Raw genomic sequence first — 21,687 nt, forward strand, 5'->3', positions numbered from 1 at the left:
CAAGTCCCTGCCTATGGGGCCACTCGCCCAAATACCTGGTGTCTTGTAGGTGTATCCCTGCTTGGGTTTCACTCTCCTGTGGCAATCCCTAAGCAGGGATCTACCGGGCAGATATATCATTGGAAAGGGGTGATTCCTCCTTTTCTAATGAAACCTCCTACAACATAATTAGTGCTCAGGAGTGTGATATTCCGAAGAGAACTGATGAAGTGAAAGTAAAACAAGCTTAGATTTAATGACGTCAACAAGACCTGCGCGCTGATTGTCATTACCCCCCAAAAAATCTGGCTGATTGGGAAGCTAAGCCAGCCTCATGTTTTGGATACAAGCATGTTGATTTTGCAAACATTACGAAGACACAGAAAAAGATTGTGACACATTTGTGGAGGAAGCCGAATTTGGTAGGGATATTGCTCACAACATCATATCCAACTCTAGCATTCCTATTATTTTCTTGTCTTTGGTTCTAGAACTCTGAAGATGACCTATCAGAAACCATCCGACAGTATTCCCATTTTCCCACTTCACGAACTTGTGCCCACCTCAAGGTGGGTTATATTTTTCTTGCCCGTAACACATTGCAGGGTGAGTTGGCTCTACCACGTTCCTGTAATGTTTGCTACATCTAAATAGTGTACATTTGTGTATTGAGACTAGTGTGGTGATCCCAGAACAAACGAAAAGGAGAAAACCAATTCCAACTGTGACTTGAGTCCCCAACTGAATAGGTTGCAAGAGGAGGATACAAATAGTGCTTGAATATAGGAGGAGCGAACTGCCCCAAGCTGAAGTTCCCCCATGTGTATGTCACCCTTAAGGTTGCTGGATACTTCATAATATTAAGTCAGATCAGCTATCTCCCATTCCCTGCATTTTCCAATGCAGTACTATCCCTCGCTCTCTGCTGAAGAAACACTCTTTTGTGTCCACCTTTCCTGGACAAAGCCACTTCCTGCAGCTAGCCTATGATCAGTAAGGTGCAATGTCTGAATAGAGGACTGCATTAAAGGACATCACCATTTTTGCACACCTACACAAAAGAGGAAGGCTGTTATCCTGTTACCTGCATCCAGTGTCCTGACCTGCTGGAGAGGTAAGAGCTGAGCTACAACCCCTGTCTTGCCATGGACCCTATGGGTCCAATCTGCAAAACCACCTGGACTTTAAGGGATGCCTGCTACTCCCATGGACACCATAGTGAGGTAAGGGGATCCTTTTGGTCAGTACAAAATTCACCTTTTGAGTCTGAAGAGGCTCTGTGTTCTTGTTCAGAAAAAAAGGCTAATGTCAGAAGCAAGATATCTGGTCTGTCTCACCTGAATGTGTAGAGAATATAATTCAGCTGAACCCAAGACAGCATCTAGAGTTACTGGAGGTGAATGCAAAGGGAGTGCAGAAGCAGTTGGTGTAGAGCACGGAAGACACACAGGTTTAATACACAGGTCCACTCTAGACATCTCCTGTTCCCTGTGCCTTACTAGGTGCATGCAGCGAAACAGGTGAGAATTATGACTCTGCCTTGGCTCTCGGATGCAGAATAATAAGATTTTATAAACTTTTAAGAATTCTTATAATAATATTGACAAATTCAATCATGTGATAAGTTGCCCTGCTAAAGAATTCTGCACATGTTAATGCATGCAGGTCGTAAGTGGGCATTCTGTGCCAAGAAAATGAGTTTTCACAATTGTCCTCCTTTTCATTTGAATCATCAATCAAGCATTTTTCTTACACACACAGTAAGATGGTTAAACTCACCTCTGAGCAGGCGTATTCCGCAAAACTAAACGTGCAGGTAGAATCCCCACTGAGAATCACCTCCAGAAGCTCTGGTGATGTTAATCTGGAAAAAGAAAGAAGGTGGAAATCAGAAACTCATGGAGCAACATGTCTATAACTAATAGATCAGTGTTTCCTTAAGATACTGTAAGTCTCAGATCACTAATTTATGCTCAATGCAGTTAAACTCATTGGTGCTGTTGGAAAATGCCAAACTGCAGACAAATACTAATAGAAAGTGTATGGATAACAGAAATGAAGGTCAAATATAACCACACAAACAATGTTCTTCCTGGAACAAATACTCAAAATACAAGGCCATCCACAAGCACCCAGCTCCTCACAATACATGCAGAGTTTGATGGTCCAATCAGATTTAGGGAAACTCCTGCGCATCCAGTACAAAGCCTATGGTTTCCATTGGTCACATCTTGCAAATCTGCAAGGCTGGCTCTTTGAAATTCATATCTAACTAAATCCACCAAGAGTTACTGTTAAGCTATCCTTCATTATCCACAAATAATCTTTCTTCTGCAAGGTCTGGTAGCTATGGAACCATTTATTTGGCCTGCTCTTAGTTGGTGATCGTAGATTACTGTATAATTTGGTCACTATTAGACATTACAAACATTTGTACACTCAGCATACGTCATTTTACTAGGACTCATCTGTAGCCCTTGCAAAATCATTCATCTCAGCAGATCACTGAGACAATATGGTGGTAAACATATTGTTGACAAAAATATTCTGTTAAAAATATTGTGTACCACAACATCGTGCTCCTCTAGTTATAATGGTAAGTACCAAAATATCGGAAAGAAATATCGTTGACACTAAAATATCATCCACAAATATAGAAATATATTGATTTTTTAAATATAAATACAGTTTAAAGTAGTAAATGTTAAATATTTTACTCTACAAATGTAGTAAAATGTAAATGAAATAAATCCCACTAATATTTAACACTATATATAAACGTATACTTATATAAACACACAATATACATACACACACGTATATACATATATATGTGTGCTTGTGTTTTTATCAAAAATATACTATATATATATATATGTGTGTGTATATATATATATATATAATATATATATATAATATATATATATAAATATGGTAGCCAAATTAATAAAAATATTTATTTTACATTGCATACATTTGTATTTATTGCTTACTATATCATTATAATATATATTAAGTTTAAAACCCCAAAAGCACATTCATAACAAGTACTATAGACAGTAAAATAAATTTAGAAATAAAAACAAATAATATACAATATACAAAAGAATCAATTAATGCTATGAAATCTATTTAACCAATATTATGAAAACTATTGGATTCTAAGAATATTAAATAGAGTATCCCTACTCCAGTCAGTGCAACAGTAGGGACAATGTTGGACCCTGGAGGAGTTAGATTTAATATTCCCACTACACTCTGTGCAACAGCAGGGAAAGTGTTGGATTTCAAAGGGGTTACATTTACTTTTTCCAATCCAAACAGTGCAACAGTAGGGAAAGGATTAGACTTTGGAGGAGTTATAGTTACTACTCCCACTCCAGGCTGTGCAACAGTAGCGAAAGTGTTGGACTTCGGCAGGGTAAGATTTACTATTCCCTGTCCAAATGGTGCAACAGTAGTGTAAGTGTCGGACTTAGGAGGATTACAATTTACCATTCCTACTCCAGTCTGTGCAGCAGTAGGGAAAGCGTGTAACTTTGGATGGGTTACATTTACTGTTTCCACTCTAAACAACACAAAAGTAGGGAAAGTGTTGGACTTCAGAGAGGTACAATTTGCTATTAGCACTGCAGTCTGTGCAACAGTAAGGAAAGCGCTGGACTGCGGTTAATTTTACTATTTAAAGCACTTCACTTCAAATTCATTACATATATTTAAAAAACTAAAACAATTAGTCAATTTATATAATTGCTATTCAATAATTACCAAATATTAAATAGTTGTTATTTATTTATTAATTAAGCTCCCACCCAATATACCTACAAACCTAGCAGCTCACACCTAAAATATCATTAAAGAAATAAGTATTCCATGATTTACATATTTAAAATCAAGTAAATAATTCATTAATAATTAATTGTCAATTAAAATTACATAATTAACTTCCCACCCTATACCCTCTACAAACCTAGCAGCCAACAACTAACAAATATTTAAAATATATCAATATGCCATAATTTTCATATTTAAAATTCAATTAAATTATTTAATTTACAAATAATGATTAATAATAATTAGTCATTACTTAATTAACTTCCTCCCCTATGCCCCTACAAACTTAGCATCCAGCAACTAAAATATAAGAAAGATAAATCAGTATTCCATATTTTTCATAAATAAAAAGCAATTACAAAATTAACAATAGTAAAATCTTTAATGAATTATTACTTAAATAACTTCCCAGCCTACACCCCTATAACCCTAGCAACCCGCAACTAAAACTAAAATATAAGTAAAATATATAGGTATTTCATAAATTATATAATAAATCTCAGTTAAAGAATTAATTAATAATTAATTGGTAAAGAACTACTACTTAATTGAGTTCCCACCCTATACCCTACAATCCTAACAGCCCACAAATAATATATACCAAAAAAAATCAGTATTACATAATAAATATCAATAGTATCATTAAATAAAATTCATTAAATAGTGAATTACTACCTAATTAACTGCACTCCCTATCCCGCTACAAACTCAATAACCCACAAATACACTATAAATTACTATAAACAATTTGATTAAAAAATCTAAATCACTTAAAATTACAAACTATATTTTAAACACATTAATAACATTTAAATAAAGAATAGTAACACATAAATTGAATATAGTTACTAAAACACATTAACAAAATTTAAAATATATATTTTTAACCACTATATTACTCAAAAAGATATCAAATCCCTGATTTTATTTAAAGTTATCTTCATTACCTCAAACAATGATATTCTTGTCAATGATATTCTTGCACCATGATATTTATGTATCCTAATATTGTATTTCCGATATTTCTGCTTTTTGATATTTATAACTCAATATTTTGTCCAAATACCATCTTAGCTCAATTCCCAATGACAAAGTGCCATATTGGCATGTTATGATGTTATGTTACTCAATTTTCATTTAGTGCAATGTTTCTCTAATTCCTTCTACTCCGGAGAATTCATCGGCTGAATTTCCTCCACTATAATATCCCTGTGGAAGAGGAAATGCAGCCAGTGGATTCTACTCCATATTTAGAGTTTGCTTCAAAATAAGGGGATTTATAGCCCCCACAGCTATAAATAAGGCCTGTAAGTCTGCCAAAAGATGCTGCTTAATACGTGTGTGGCATCATAGACTTGCACCACACCTTTCGGTAGTGGATGGTGTAATCTGCTATATGTGTTTACCCTTTTGTGGTGCACTGTATCTTGATCAATGTTGTGGTTTCCTCCTGTAAGGAGTTCAATTCTTGTGCCACTTCCCCTAGCCCATTTGAAAAACTATGATACTGACTGTGATGGTAGGTGTCCCTTCGAAGGGCTTAGTAGATGAGTTGGATTGTGCAACATACCTTAGGAGACTTGGCTTTGTTGTCACAAATGACAAATGGTCTTGTACCAATCTGTCCATATCTCATATTATCTTGCCTTAGTATCCATTGTCCTCCCTGTCCACATTTCTTCGAGATTTTGTGTTTTACTTCTCTCCGGTCACAATGTCATCATGTTCAAGTGCATTCCAGTTCCTGTATTTCTTAGTCTTCTTCTTCCTGTGTCTTCATGTCCCAGAGCATCTCATCTCACTTTCTGTATTATTTAGTCGCATAGATCTGACTCAATCCTCTGCCCAGACTCCTTGTGTAGGTTGCAGCTGGGGAAGTCCTAAAGAGTTATGAAAAAAGATGGGAAGATGAGGGGTGATGCCCCGAAACCGGTCCCAGGATGCTTGTTTCCGGTCCAGTGAGGACCTAGCTAGGCAGTTCGGCTGGACAGTTTTGATGAGCCAAAGGGTCAAGACTGATTTGCATACGGCTGGATCTAAACTAGGGTGACATGGTGAGCAAAAATAGATTTAGCCCAGATCTATTGAATGGGGGTGAATGTTTGATTTGCTCTGCATTCCGTCCATCATCTGTGTGTCTTTTGCTTTCTCGCCCTAAGTACGGCATGTATGCCCAGGCGTGGGTTCCGGGCTCACTGTGCTACTGGATTTAAGCTAGCCTGGCTGATGAGGGGTGATGCCCCAAAACTGGTCCCAGGATGCTTATTTCCGGTCCAGTGATGACCTTGCTTGGCAGTTCGGGCTGGACTGTTCCCATGAGACACAGGGTCAAGACTTATTTGCATATGGCTGGGTCTAAACTGGGGTGGCATGGTGAGCAAAAGAATGATGGATTCAACACAGATCTATTGACTGGGGTGAATGTTTAATTTGCTCTGCATTCCTTCCATCGTTTGTGTGTCTTTTGCTTTCTCGCTCTAAGTGCGCCAGGTATGCCCAGACCTGGTTCCCGGGCTCACTGTGCCACTGTATTCAAGCTAGTCTGGCTGATGAGGGGTGATGCCCCGAAACCAGTCATAGGATGCTTGTTTCTGGTCCAGTGAGGACCTGCCTTGGCAGTTCGGGTTGGACTGTTCCCAAGAGGCACAGGGTCAAGACTGATTTGCATTTGGCTGGGTCTAAACTGGGGTGGCATGCCGAGCAAAAGAACAATGGATTTAAACCAGATCTATTGATTGGGGGTGAATTTTTGATTTGGTCTGCATTCTGTCCATCATCGGTGTGTCTTTTGCAGGAGAGGTGAGGCGTCGGTTCCTTACTGTTGTCGATGAGGTGAGACGTCTGTTCTTTACTGTTGCCGGGGAGGTGATGTTGCAGTGGTGGCGAGGCGTTTGTTCCTTACGACTGTGCGGTGTCGATGGGTTCAGGAAGTCATCCATGTCCAGTATCGGCTCTGTGATAATGAAGCATCGACGTCAATGAGGTCGGGGCTGCTGTGCAAGTTGGGGCGGCGCATCTTGGGCATCATGAGCAGTGCCCTCTGCTCCGGTGCAGGCAGAGGCCTCGGTGACAGTGTCTGACACAATACGGTGCGGCAGGCATCAGGGCTGTGGTGCAAGTCAGGGTGTGCGTCGTGCTCTTCACGAGCGGTGCCCATGCCTTCGTTGCAGGTCGCAGCATTGCTCGCCGGCGTCAGAGTTGCAATTTCCCTTTGTGGCAGCTGACACAGCAGTTCCAGATGTAGGAGGACAGAGGAAAGGAAGTCTTTGTGTCCTTGAGACTTCAGAACAGGAGGCAAGTCCTACAACAAGCCCTTGGAGATCTCCTTCAAGCAGGATACACAGCACACAGCAAAGTCTTGGTCTTCTCCTTGGTAGAAACAGTCACTGCAGGCCAACCCCAAAAGCACACAGCAAAGGGGCAGTACTTCTCCTTCAATTTTCCCAGGTCTTCACCTTGGCAGAAGTTCCTCTTGAGTCCAGAAGTATTCTAAGAATTTGGGGTCTGGGACCCAATATTTATATCCCATTTCTAACAATAGGTTTACCATACTAAACTCCACATCTTTGTACCTTGTTGATTGTAAGAAATTGGATTAATATTTGATGGGGTGACTATCCACCTCATGGAACAATCACAACTATTGTACGGTGAACCCTCCATATCAGTAAATTAACCTGAGCTCCACCCCTTGGAAGCTATGGCACAGAGCAGACAGGCTTGACTTAGAGCAATATATAAAGTATTTATAAAGTACCAAAACAGCAATAAAGTCGAAATGCAAAACAATACAAACCCCAAACCAAATTAGATTAGAGTAGAATTTAAGAAAAAATATGGCATGAAAATGACAAAAATCCCAAAAAAGGGACCCAGAGATATGATTTTTTAAACGTTTTGAGTAGGAATAGCGCCAAGAAACATATAGTTACAATGATAGTCAATGGTTGCAATAGTCCAGGACTTAGGTGCAATTGGACACAGACCACAATGAAGCGCAAGTCGGATACACCAACCAGGAATGTCCTGGTTAAAGATATTAGATGCTGTCTTTTGTGTCCCAATCCGCCATAGCAGTACAGTTCTGAAGCACCCCAGGACATTACTAGAGGTATTTAGAGATTTGAAAAGGGCTCTTGTAGCTTGTTGTGTCCTTTAAGCTTAAATAGGGTGTCACCCCCATGATACTTGGAGTCTACTTATTGGCCCTGGGTGCAAGAGAGAGCAGGTCTAGTCTTTTCAGGGCTCATCTCAGGTCACAGACAGCAGGTTCAGTCCTCCTTTAATCTTCCTCAGGTTAAGGTGTTGTGAAAAGGGGTGCCTGGTGGTTCAACATTTTTGCCTGGCATGAGCAAGTGGCTAGGAATGACTCCTGGGCTCGCTCTAACTAATGGGCTAAAAAGTTCCCGGGGCTAACCCTACCCACTATGGACCTTTTCAAGCTGCTTTGAAAAAGTACGTTTTGAGGAATTTCCTGAACTGCAGGGAATTGGACTCAAATGTAGGAGAGGTCTGAGAATCTAACACACCAGTTGTTGCAGCAATATGTGTCGGAAGATGCAATATTTTGAATCAATTTCTGTTCATAGTTCTATTTCTATTGTTCGTTCAGCTGCTGCTTCTTGTGTTTGAATATACATTCTTGGGCAACTGAGTGATAGTAAGAGTAAATACGCATTTTTCTATTCTATTTGTGGATATAAACTAGTTTTATTTTCAAAAATGAAGTAGTCCTTCTTCCTGCCTTTAGCCAATATCAGTTGGAGGCCCTCTGTTGGCTTCTTGTTGTAGGGCACTATGGGAGGCAGATTAGCTTTTCCAAAATATCCATGTCTCTCCCATACACTCAACACAGACTTTTTTTACTATAAATATGTAAACACAGCATTGTGATATCATGATATATCTCACACCCTTGGCGAGATCAGAACAACATTGTTCAATTACCTCAACACCAACGTTAGCTCTGTGACAAGTCCCAGCTATCATTTAAGTCTGTCTGCAGCCTCATAACTCACTATTTGATTTAGGACTACTTCATACTATCTGGAGGATAAGCATATATTGCATACTTTTAGGTATATCAACATGTCCAATCAAAATAATAGATCAAGGCCACACTTACCTTTTTACGTTTGCACACATGGCTGTTTCTGTCAGTGACAAATAAGTACAAAGTTACAAAAAGGTTAAAAACTGTACTTCAGCATTTATTTGAGATTCTTTTGTTGTTATCATAGTTATTTTCTAGAGCACTAAACACCTCGCCTCTCTAGTGAATGTTGTATGTTAGAATTAATGTGTATTGAGTTACTCAAATGCCACATGTACAGTTTACATAGTAGGTCCCCTTCTATTGTATTGAACACCCGGGGTGGTTAAGCTTTGACGCCATTTAATATCCATGCAGGCAGTTTGGGTGATCTTGGAGCATTCCCATACACCTTGGTGAGGTTTTTGCAGCATCACTGCAGAAGAGTTCTCACTCCCACCCCTCCCCAACCCCCCCCCCCCGCCAACTGCTGTCCGGCTGCCCTCCTGGTTGCTCCAAGCTCCCTACAAGTCTCATCCCAGCATCCTCTCCCTTCATGATAAACCTTAAACCTTGATGTAGTATCTCTCTTCGCCACAGCTCCCAACTCCTTGTAGAATTGCCTTCATATACAATGATGATGTGTTTGGTACTTTTAAGTCACAAACGTACATACAAATACACATACTATTTCATGTTGAATGTGTCATATATCATCTGAACCATGGACCGGCATTCCTCTTGGTGTTCTATCAAAATGTTGAGTGTTACTATTGACCCGCACTTACATCGACTCCACAGTATCGACTACCACTATATTGTCGTGGTAAGTAGATCTTGAGTTACGAATAGTTCATCTGTACTCCCCTATGTATGATTACATTGACAGTATGTCTGTAGTTGGTATTTTTGAGTCGATATTTGTGCCAGTGTACAGTGTTAAGCTCCATAGTTTGCCATACAACCTTCCCATCTTTGGACTGATTGTTACAAATCAACCATATTCATGCACTTTTGTTCCTTCCCCCTTCCTTCTAGGCCTTCCCTAGATTGAGTTGAGTGAAATATTTCCTACCGGAACAATCTCCTCAAATTATTTTTCCAACTCTAAGGGTCAAGCAAGTGCTAACGTATCAACGTATAAAAAGCAACAAATAGGAATTACGATCAGGTACGAATACAGAAAAACAATTTAGCAAAGAGTTGATAAAAGAGAATAGATAAATAAATTAGTGGCATGCATTCAATACCTGGAAAATTCAAGAAGATGCTACAAGGTAGCCAGAGATCTTGAAAAGAATGAGGACAGCTTTTAGTGAATGCCCTGGCATGTACTCAGGGTCAATTTGGTTTAGCCCCTTGGTATGAGGCAGCTAGGCTCCACCAAACAAGTGTGAATATGTAGGCACATGGTAGTAGTGTGAGACTATCTTAGAAGATAAAATGCCTTCATCCATTTGTGATTTATGAGATTGTCCAAGTGAACATTGCAAGGCGTCAACCATTGGACGATATCATATTGTTTGCTGAATTACTGCTACTCCTTTCCTTTCACGCTATAGGGAGTAATGGATATTGCTGATGGAGCACGGCAGCTTCACCTCCTCCCTGGCCAGCAGAAAGACCCAACATTCTATGAAGCCGTGATTTTTTCTGTTCATGTCAGTAGGAGGAGACCAAAACCTTGACAATGAGTTCTAATGTTATGTTTAATGGCCCTGCACCAGTCACAAGAGACAAACAAACTTTCTCATATGTGGAATGGGATGAGGCTGCTCGATTTGGAAGAGACCAGATGTTTAGTTTCTGTTTGTCAAAGGGCATCAGCCCTTTTACAGATATAACCTGACTAGTTCCTTTTATTAGCAGAACAATGCATCATTGGAAGAGCACAATAATAGCAGTGTTTGTGTATTAGGCAACACAGCCTTATGAAGCATATAATGAGTCCCTTGTTGTCTGCGAAATGTCACCTTCCCATGAGATGTTCAACTTTGTTCTACTTTTTGGAGGTCAATACATCTTATGGAGATGCAAGTTGTCAAGTTGTTGAATGTAGAAGGGAGCCTCACTAGTCCAAAGCAGTGATCAATTTAGTTTTTGTGTTTTGGATCGCATCAATGGTTTTGGTCTCGTCTGTAATAATACTACTAACCTATATTTATTTAGCAGTCAATACAGCAAATATTTTATTTCTAAGTTCTCTAGAATCAACCTTGTAAAACTATTAGGCAGAGTTGGCCTTAATGAGGTTCAAACATTTGAACCTCAGACCATACCTGTTAGACGTAGTGAGCATCACATTCAAAGGGCCATCCCCGGCAAAGGAGAAGGACTCAAGAACATGTGGATGAGGCATCAGTCTAGTTTTCTTTGTAAGTGAGCACAATCTGATTCCGAGATTTAACTAGGAAAGAGGAGACAGTGTCAACTGACTATGTACGACTGACAAAGGTCTCATGCCTTCTGCAGGGTGCGCAGTATTTCATGTGTTGATACGGAAGTGTCGCCAGTGGAATGAGGGTGGGCAGTTTCTTATAATTTTTGTGCCTCAAAGTGAGCTCAAGAAGGCCTTAATGGAAGTTCAGGATTTCTTTTCTGAAATCCTTGATAGAAGTGAGTAAAATGTTTGGAAAACAAATTGAAGAAACATAGCTTCATTAATCTGGAACACGGTGTTGCTTATTCCTAACCCACCTATTCACACTGAAAATGAGGTGCGCCCATCTGGGCGCCTCTTACTCCAGAGGAGCACTCAGATGTTGTTAATTCTGCAAAGTGTAACAGCAAATGAGACACAACCAATCCTGAAGGACACCTCATAATTTCCCACCTTCTTTTCGTCACCCTTCCTTTGAAAAGCTACAATTCTAGTGATATCACAAAAATGTATATGTAGGGGTAGCAAGATGCATAGGGCAAATGTTCAGGCTCTCCCTCAATGGGAAAAGAAGCATTCAAACCAATGAAACCAAACCATCCTAAAGCAGATCTTCTCATTCAGAAGACCAAAATGTCATGATGAAGCTTTGCTAGGAACATACCTGAAAGTGCAGACAACCAATCCTAAAACACAATCTAAAGCTCCGGTAGCAATCTAAACTACGAGGTCCTACCACCACCTGCCTCGCTAGTACCCTGCAGCCTCCAGTACAAATGGTGTAGCAGAGGAACCCAGAACATCGAACAAAATGCCAAAGGCTCCTGTATCTCTGTTTCATGCATCCCTCAATCTATGGGCATTCACAAAATCCTTTTTACTAATGTTCAAAGAACACATGGACCCAAACTCAGAAACTGCCTACGGACAAACATTTTTGACTAAGAGACAAGATGAACCTGGACTGATAGAGTTAGATGACTTAAAGAGGGTCAGAAAAAGACACGCACACGAGGGAGACCAAACCCACGATTGTAGAATCATTGGATCTGGAGCAGGAAATTTGCTAGAAGCTCTTCAGAGAAGCAGGAGATCAAGACAAAAATGTTCTAATTAGAATTTAGTTATTAAAAAAAATGTCTCCCAGTTTTCCCCTTAGTGGTATTTCCACTTTCATCTGTGGTACAAATGCCACTTTAATCCTTTACCCTCTCTTAATTCAGTTTTGGCAGAGTTTCATCCATATCTCTCCCTGCATATCATTTTCATTTCCTTGTCTTCCCCATCCAATAATATCCAAGTCCATCCCAAATTATCATCTATACCCTTTGACTGTTTTTAATGCTTTAAAATGTCTCCCACTATTCTCTGTGTGACTGCAGTTTCTTTTTCTGATGTCCTATAGACCATAAAGATGAAATGGTTTTAAATTAAAATAACTTCGACGCGTCAATGTGAACGTTGGTAAAAAGTTGCATCATAGGCATTTCATGTTCCGAGGGTGAAGTGTCATTGAAGATATTGTAACAGAGAATCGGAAACCTACCATTCACAGGTGCCACAGTGCACTAAATGGAGAGAAAAGGCAAAACATTAGTAAAACGGCAATTTACCACTGACTTTTCAGGAAAGACATCAGCACATGCTAAGAGTGACCAAGCTTTACCATTTAGATACATACATTGTAGTGGGATGCTGAAATATTGAAACATGGGGATGTATTGTACTTGCACAGCCAACAATGTATTTGGAGGAAAGATAAGATGCAGCAATGATGCGGGCATATGATCTATCTCACTCCAATCCAGATTAACACCTAGCCATTACTTCACTCATCATGCTGTTCCCCATCCATGTCCATCCTTCAGGATCAGGTATGTGTCCTGTCTGAGACTAATGTATCCACTTAGCAACGCATCTAGTATAAACCTTCCAGCTTTTCATATATTCCACCCAGATTGACATCTATTCATCCAGTTTGTCGTCCATGCTTCCATCCTGGATCCCATTAAATTGCCAGTTTGTCATCCACTCAACTAAATTGACATAGTTGTATCCCAATTGATATAATCTACCTAGTTTATCACCCATCAATCCATTTATCAGCATGTGTATTTGAAATCCATCAATCCATACATGCAGTTTGTCTTCCATCGAATGATCCAGTTTAGTAGTTATCCACCAAGTCTAAAATCCATTGATACAGGTCATATATATATATTTATATACATACACATATAAAATTAACACCTTACGCATGAAGTAGCAATGTAAAGGTACTCAGATTGAATTCCATGTGATGTAATGGGCTACACCTGCAACTTCACCTTCATTAAGTTGCCTTTACATACAGAGAAGCTCTACTTGAGCCAAGCCACTGTGAGCCGCCAGATGACATTGAAATCAACGTGCTGGTTAGTTTTGTTCATTCTTCCAAACATCATCTTGCAGTTGTAAAGTCTGTCACCACATTTACCTAGGTGTTGTTGGATTAGGCCTTAAATACTTCCTGTTAATGTCTACACACATCTAATCTGGTTGCATTTTATAACTAATTGTGGCTTCTCATAAGCAAATGGCACCACAGGATTTAAAATTATACCTCTATATTGTGAATAATGGCTGCCACCTGCTCGAGTTTGTTGTCTGGGATGAACTCTGAAAAATGCTGTTAGACCTGACATTGTTGGTATGGTATTTCCCAACACGTTTTGCCTTCACCCCTTCTGCTTTCTAAATTAGTTTTTGCTGGCATTAGGACTCTGTGTACTTTGCCACAGCAAACCAGTGCTAAAGTGCTTGTGCTCTCACCGTTAAAACATGGTGAAATTGGCCTACACCTGATTGGCAAATTCTTTTACATGTAAATCCCTAGTATATGGTACTACATGTAACCAGGGCCTATAAACTAAATGCTACTACTGGGCTTGCAGAACTCATTGTGCCACTCACTAAAGCAGCAATTTGAAACATGTCTCAGGCCTGTCATTACAGCATGTAGTGCAGTTTTGCACTGCTATTTCGACCTGGAAAAATAAACCTTTTGCCAGGCACCCCTAAGGAAGGTTGTGAAAGCCCACAGGGCAGTGTGCATGGTATTTAAAAAGTAGGATATGTGGTTTAGGTTTAACATGTCCTAATAGTGAAAAAATCCTAAAGTCATTTTTCACCACTGTAAGGAATATCTCTCCCATTGATTAACACTGGGTTACCTTATTATATTGAATAAGTGGTAACTTTGGTTTGGGAGCAGATAGAGATATGCCGTTTAAACTCAAAAGAATTGTGATTAAAATCATCTTTAATGTTAAAGTTGGATTTTAAGTCACAATCCTGAAAATCCCATGTTTAGGAAGTTGGCATTTTCTTGTCCCAACCATTTGTGTCTTCTGCCAGTGTCCTGGGTCACATGACAATGAATGGCTCTGCTGTTGGGGTTTGTGTATCCCTCCTAGACAGTGATACAAAGGGGACTAAGTGTGTCAGGATGGGCCATCCTGCCATAATGGCAGGGGGCAGACCTGTGTCCGCCTCATTTCAAAGAGAGGGTCTCCTGCACACACAAAGGAACCTGACACCAGCCTGTTGTCTTCCCAGACAGTGTGGAGCTTTGACATGGGAAGGGAAGAGCTTTCCAGAACAAGATGTGAGAGTAAGACATGGTGCTCCCCCACACACAGAAAGGCTGGTACCAGGTATAAATATTGGACCTATAGAACAACTGTTATGTACACTTCTGGGCCTGTGGTAAATTCAAAAGAACTGCATTGCTGCCAGAAGGATTGCCTTGCTGGCTGCAGGAGAAATGGACCTGCTCTTTGAACCCAGGACCACCATAGTGACCCCAAGAGGTAGTTAACTGGCCTCCTGTTTGAGCCATAGGGACATAATCAGTTCCTGATGCTTGCACCCTGCTGCTGGCCCCTGCTGGAGTGCGTCCTAACCCTCCCAAGTTGTGCCCCACATGTCCTGGACCCTTGGAAGTGGGGTTGGTGGTACTGCTCCTGCCTAACCCTAGAAGCTTGGCCTTGGAAAGTTTTGAGGAAAACCTCTGGGAGGACCGACAGTAGATCAAGACCTACCTGCCAGCTGATCCGCCTGAGGTGCATTTACCGGTGGCCTCACTCCAAGATAGCTTCCTCTACATTCTTCTCTGTAGCAGCAACTCCTGTTCACCAGGGCCTCCCGGTGAAGGTCTCTGGCCTCATGGAACCCAGTTTGACTACAGCCTGCAGGTTTGTCCCACTGGAGGAATCCGACTTCCAAAAAGTCATCTAAGTTCAAAGGTAAAACTCTTCAATGCGACCTTGTCCAGTGGCTCACCGATGACAGCGCCCGCTCCTCGGACACCGCCTGCTGCATAGCCCCATTGAATACCTTCTCCAAGACGTTTGAAGACATTTTTCTAAGTACGAAGATAAGCCGAGACGGGCCCAGTACATCCTTTGTATCTGAACCACACTCCATCGGAGTCGGCCTTAACTTTTGACTCTGCCCCGGTCTCGTGGGACCTGACACCCGCGGTTGGCGCTTTGATCTTTTGGGTGCTATTTTATGCTAAAAACTTTTTTTTTCAATAACTCTGGTTCTACTGATTGGATTTAATTCGTTTTAGTGTCATTTTATCAATTAAACTTTACTCTATTTTCCAAATTGGTTTTGGATTTTTCTTGAGTTATGTTTTACTTTATTACTGTTTGAGGAGCTGCATAAATATTTTACACATCGCCTCTGAGTTAAGCATGACACCTTTAGTAACTTTTGTAGTTCACCCTGACAAAGATTTTGGTCGTTGGATTAGTGGGGCATCCGCCCCCCTCAACCTATAACCCCAATTCTTAAAAACGCACAAACATGGCCTTGTTAGCAGGACTGGGCTGATAAATCCTATCTGGAGATAGAAACGGAGACAAGTGACCATTTTTTCTTCACCTCTGAATATCTGCATAAATCCAAACTCCACCTAAACCTGTGATATTGGGGAAGGACAAACAAAGACAGAAATTAACCGAAATGGGCCAAATGTGCCTCCTCTCAGTGGAAGAAGACAGACAAAAATACCCTCACTGTAAACAAATTCAGAAATAGTGCAGAGCGAATAAGGGATGTGTGTGAACCCAGCACTCATTCGGTGGAGGAGGGTGGGGGCAGCCACCTTTATTTTTATTCCTTCTTTCCATCTCTTCAGTGTCCTGTCTCTTTTCGATCTGTCCTTCCTTGCTTCTCTCCATCTTTCATTGTTGTTTCCTTCCTTTTGCCCTTTTCTCAATCATTCTTTTTTCTGTCTGTCTTTTCTCGACATATTCTAACACTATCTATATTCAACCATCATCTCTGCATCTATCCACCCATCAATACTTTTATCCATCCATCCATCCCGCCATCCGTCAATACATCCATCCGTCCCTCCAACCATCCATCCATCTGTCCATCCGTCCATCCGTCCATCCGTCCATCCATCCATTCATAGCACGTACTTTACCCAAAGGTGTCAAAGCGCTTTATAATAGAACCAGGTACATTACATAAGGTCTTCATAGTACATGAATTACAAATCAGATACGAAACAGAAACATGCGTCTAAACACAAAAAGAAAACGTTACAATGGTGTTTACAAAATATGTGCAATTCAAACTAATAGTGTAGATAGAATCTGCCAGTATTGGCGGGAATTGAGTGCAAATAATATAGACAAAACATAATGATATTATATAGCATAGCATTATGATCCCAATTGGTTGGTTAGCTCGAAAATATGTCCAAACAGCATCCAAGGGCCCCAGCCGCTAGCCTTGTCCCCACAATCAAGCTACATAGGGGAGGTAGCAAGCCAGGCTGTAGTCAACGTGCCCCAGGAAGGAAAACCTTTCCGTTTGACCCCCGGCACTGCAGTGTAGTAGTAGTAGTAGTAGTAGTAGTAGTAGTAGTAGCAGAAGTAGAAATATTGTTGTGGATATTTTCTGGAATTTCAGGTAGAGGCAGCCTCTGGTGGGTGATCCTACAGTCAATGCATTCATCCTACAAAACAAGCTGATGACTTGACCCATAGCACTCTCCCTATGCTAAAATACACAGTGATAAGATCTACTATGGAACTGATCTCAGTTTATTTCGTTAATCTTTAAAGGCATGACCATTTAAACATGGCCTGACCCACCTCAGCAGTTATGTGTTATCAAAAGCAGCAAGGATGGAAGGGCTGGTGACCATGCACTATATAAACCTAAATAATATAACATAACATAACAATGCAGTAAAAAGAACATGACACACTAGACAAACGAACTCTATCATTCTCCTAGCACAATGTTGAAAAACATAAATGACACCATTTTGATAGCCAGCAGCTCCAACACAAGCATAATGCAATGCGCAGGAGCCCAACACTCTGTCACCCAAGCATCACAAAACACACCAACCTACACAGCATCAAAAGCTATTGTCATGGCAACATGTCGCTGGTGATCAGTACTGCATGCAGAGTGCAGTATGAAATATTGTCATCACAATGCCGCCAACAAAGGCATCCAAGCACACTAGAAACAATCATTCAGTTACACAGCATGATGTGAAATGAAATACCAGAATTTGTAAAGCACAAAGTTACCTCCTTAGAGGTGTCCCAGCCCTGGGGGCTGTCCGGGAGGTTAGGCGAGCTATTGCCCAGAGTCACATGGTGCTGGGCTAACCTGCCTCCGGGGATCCAACCATGAACCCCGTGGTCCAGAGTCAGTCACCCTGGCCGCTGCACCACACCTCTTCCACTTATCCCCTAGTAAACCTCGGCTATATCTGGTACCATGCACACCGAATCGACTACACCCTGCGTTTGTCAGCAATCACCCTAAGGAATGCAAATCCAAAAAATGAAGCCGTCCACATCTCACTCTTACTACACATCAACACAGATGCAAGCACAAACACCACATTCATAGACAATGAAGGCATAAACCACACCAAAATATTTAAGATATGCTGAAGCTGCCCATTGAACTATGATCATGCCCATGAAGTACTCGGATAGCAGTCTCGGCGGGTGGTGGACCACCCCAAGTTACAACAACCAGCACACCCACAGACAAACGACCTCTCACAGCATCTTATGTACAATAAACCTCGGCAAGAGTAGAGAGCTGTCTGGACAAAATCCTTAAGACATTGAAAACAACACATTCCTGTTTACCAAGTGATGAGAGGGCCTGTCAATAGTAGATGTGCAATAACATAATATCTGCTCCTAAGCTCACCACAACTGATATTAGATATTTTTGAAATCTCAGGTGTGTCAGCTATGATATGCAGGTGTTGCTCTTGCAAGGGTTAACCCTGTCATTGCAAGAGAGAGCTTCTCCTGCACTGGCGTACAGGTCTGACTTGCCCAACAAGCAATTTGAAGAGTGCTGAAGATGCCCTTGAAAGCCATAGGCACCTAGCGACTTGTATCTTCTTGTTGAATAATACAAGGGCAGGGTCCAGTTGCACAATTTGCTAATGGGTGCGACGACCAATGCATTTACCTGATTTTTTAGTCTTGTTTGACAATACACAGCCACCAATTACCCTGTGGTAGTAGTCACACCCTGCTATTCAGTTGGCATTAATAGAAACACTGTGGCGTGTGGATCCTTGTCTGCAACCAAATGAATTTACTTTGCAGCAGAGAGGAGTGTCAGTGACTCACTAACCAAGGTTTCTACACACTTCTTGTTCGTAGTGTCGCACCGGGGTAGACCAGGACACATGATAACTCTTTAGCATGGGGCAGTGATAGTCAAAGAAAAGACAATGTGAAGGGTCGAAAAGAAGAGAGAGCCCAGACGCTGGTCGGGAATCAGTCCATGGTCAGGTGAAATGGCTAAAGGAGATAGAACTGATAGTCGGCAGCGACCTGTCTTTAAGGGCGGAAGGGCCACGCCCTTACATCTTTTGAAACATAAAGAGTGCCTATCAGGCTGAGCAAAGATCTGCCTGACAGACACACTTAATTTTCAGGTCAGGCAGCCAGGAACTAGACATGCGCTAAATGCACAGGATCCTGGTTTCCTGAGCTGAACTTTGCTGGGCTGAGGATGTCACAGCTCTTGTGGGCGTAACCTCCTCAGCTCTGCGAAGCACCGCGAGGTCCTCCCCTTTGTGATGAGGAGGAGCGTCGTTGACAGTTTTAAGCCCCGAAGTGCCCAGTGCCGAGTGTCAATCAGCGATGGCTCGTCACAGAGTGGGGTGAGGTCAGCAGTCTCACTACAGAAAATTCACAGTTTGGAAATACTTCTTCTTTCAGTAAGTAGAGGGTTGTGGAAGGGAAAAAGGGTGTTTCCTAGTTAAGGTTGAAACCTGGGCGTTCACAAAGAGGTGAACAACTGTAAATGTATAATTATGTTGGCACTAGCAGACAATGTATATGCCTTTATGCATCCATTTTGAGCACTTAACAGTTGCGTTAGAAATAGCGGAGTAATTGAAACAATTGGGGTGACAAAGTTCCATATACTCAAATTTCTTAAGATGCTTAGTGGAGGTTTTTCTCTGCATAGTTACCACATGTAGAAGGAGGTGAAAAAGTACAAAGTGATCATTCACATTCCCCTCCATATCTCTTCTTGAGGAATATCCGAATTGCAGTCATTCCTCAGGAATCAGTGTGGAGGAGGAATAGGACACCTGTAAATTTAGAATTTCACATAGATTTCTAAGCCCTATGTCTTGGGGTGTCAGGAATCCCTGAAGGTTTGGAAATTTTGGAAATCTACACAAATCATAGGGATAAACACACAATGCAAGATGCCCACATTTCCTTGACAACTGGCTTCTCTGCTTCAACTTTCTCTCCTACCCTCTCTGAGGTTCCTACTAGACTTCCACTTTAGTGAACACTGCACCACTATTTACAAAATAACCAACTAGTGTAAGAAGTTATTGTCAGTAAGTGCAAATGTCAATCTTTGACTGCAAAATGGCCAGATCACCATTGCACAAGTGCTCAGTCATCAGTGTAATTCATGTAATCAGGGCTCAAATAGTAACTGAGTGCCCCAGGAAGAAACTGAGTGACTCAGGACCTTCAGGTTTATAAGCACGCTGAAGTTACTCAGCCCTCTAAGGTGAGTGATCATACTTTCGATGAATTTCAAATCAACAAATAATTTTTTCAAGCTTAGCAATTACAGCGAAAGTAACATTAATCAAAAACAAAATAGGTAACCTTACTATGTCATTGGTGGTTGCTGCGTAAGAAAAGGGAAGGGATATTCCTATAAACAAAAAAAAACAGGAGTTAGTTAAAATGATAGTTCTCATATGGAACAAAACGTAAGTGCAAAGCATTCTAGACATAGAAGGATTCGATTCATTGTAAATGTACATACTTGTATAGCGCATGTCTACCCTCCTGGGGCTTCCCAGCACTGTAAGGCGCCAGAGCACTATTAGGTCTTAATCAACAAATGACAGACAGAAGATACAATGATAGACACAAGTTACAACTGCCATTGTAAATTCACTGGTAATCATAACTTACACCTGTTATAAGTTGCTTCTACGTCTGTTCCCAACTTGCATGTGCATGGGAATTTATCAAACTTTCCAACCAAACAGGTGTGACTTACGACTGTCATAATAAACAAGCGTAATAAACAAGCGTAAGTGTGTGAGATTTCCTAAAATTCACTAATGCCTGGGTTTGAAGACGTACCGTTGCATATGCTGTGCACTCTGTAAAATTCACCAGTTTATAGCTAAGAAATATGACACATCTTTAAGTAACTATAGAAATCCCTTCTTCTCTCACTTAATATATTTTCCTCTAATATGATCTTTCTTCCTCCACCATTGTCTGAAAATGAGGATAGTTGTCTTTTCCTTCCGTATTTTCTATGCACTTACACCTGGACCTTTTAGATATAACTTATGTGTGCAGATAAATTTGAGAAAACTTCTTACGAATGTCTGAGAATATTCGCTAACTTAAAGGAGTGTGATTTTACCAACATTTGTATGCTATTTCCCATACCACTTTGCTAGGAAATCCTACAAGCTGGAGTTATCCTAGAGTCAGTTACACTGCCTAGGGGCAAATAAATCAGATCATAGCACCCCCATCCTGCGAGGTCTCCAATTGACCTCCTTGGAGGCTAGAATACTACCTATGATAGCGTGCTTAAATCATAAAGATTTTCAACTAAACTGACTCACAAAATTAAAAGGAAAAATATTGCTAACTTGAGGAGAAAGAAGTACCAGGAACAAATGCTGATTGATGTTGGAAATTCCCAAATTAAGGAAAATTGAAACATTGATCCAAGTCTTTTCATGTGTGGTGCCTAGAATCTGAAACAATCTCCCAGAAGATAACAGATTGAAAGCATCCCTGCCTTGTTTCAGAATAATTTTTTATGTATTTTTCATTTCAATGGAATTTACTCTCTATGGAACACTCTGTGGTCATGACAGAATGCTCACACTCAA

At 40.8% G+C, this 21,687-nt stretch overlaps 1 protein-coding gene across 2 annotated transcripts in view; it reads right to left on the reverse strand.

Moving 5' to 3' along the window:
- The window catches only part of MSLN (mesothelin), a 177,082-nt gene that overhangs the window by 97,797 nt on the left and 57,598 nt on the right, over positions 1-21,687 (reverse strand). For both annotated transcript variants that reach the window (XM_085629354.1, XM_085629353.1), the window contains exons 3-6: positions 20,431-20,474; positions 12,772-12,793; positions 8,939-8,966; positions 1,759-1,843 (exon numbers count right to left, since the gene is read on the reverse strand). In XM_085629354.1, coding sequence (XP_085485480.1) covers positions 1,759-1,843; positions 8,939-8,966; positions 12,772-12,793; positions 20,431-20,474 — 179 coding nt within the window. The remainder of the gene's footprint in view (positions 1-1,758; positions 1,844-8,938; positions 8,967-12,771; positions 12,794-20,430; positions 20,475-21,687) is intronic.

Source organism: Triturus cristatus, chromosome 10 (genome assembly GCF_964204655.1).
Source record: "Triturus cristatus chromosome 10, aTriCri1.1, whole genome shotgun sequence".
Classification (NCBI taxonomy): domain Eukaryota; kingdom Metazoa; phylum Chordata; class Amphibia; order Caudata; family Salamandridae; genus Triturus; species Triturus cristatus.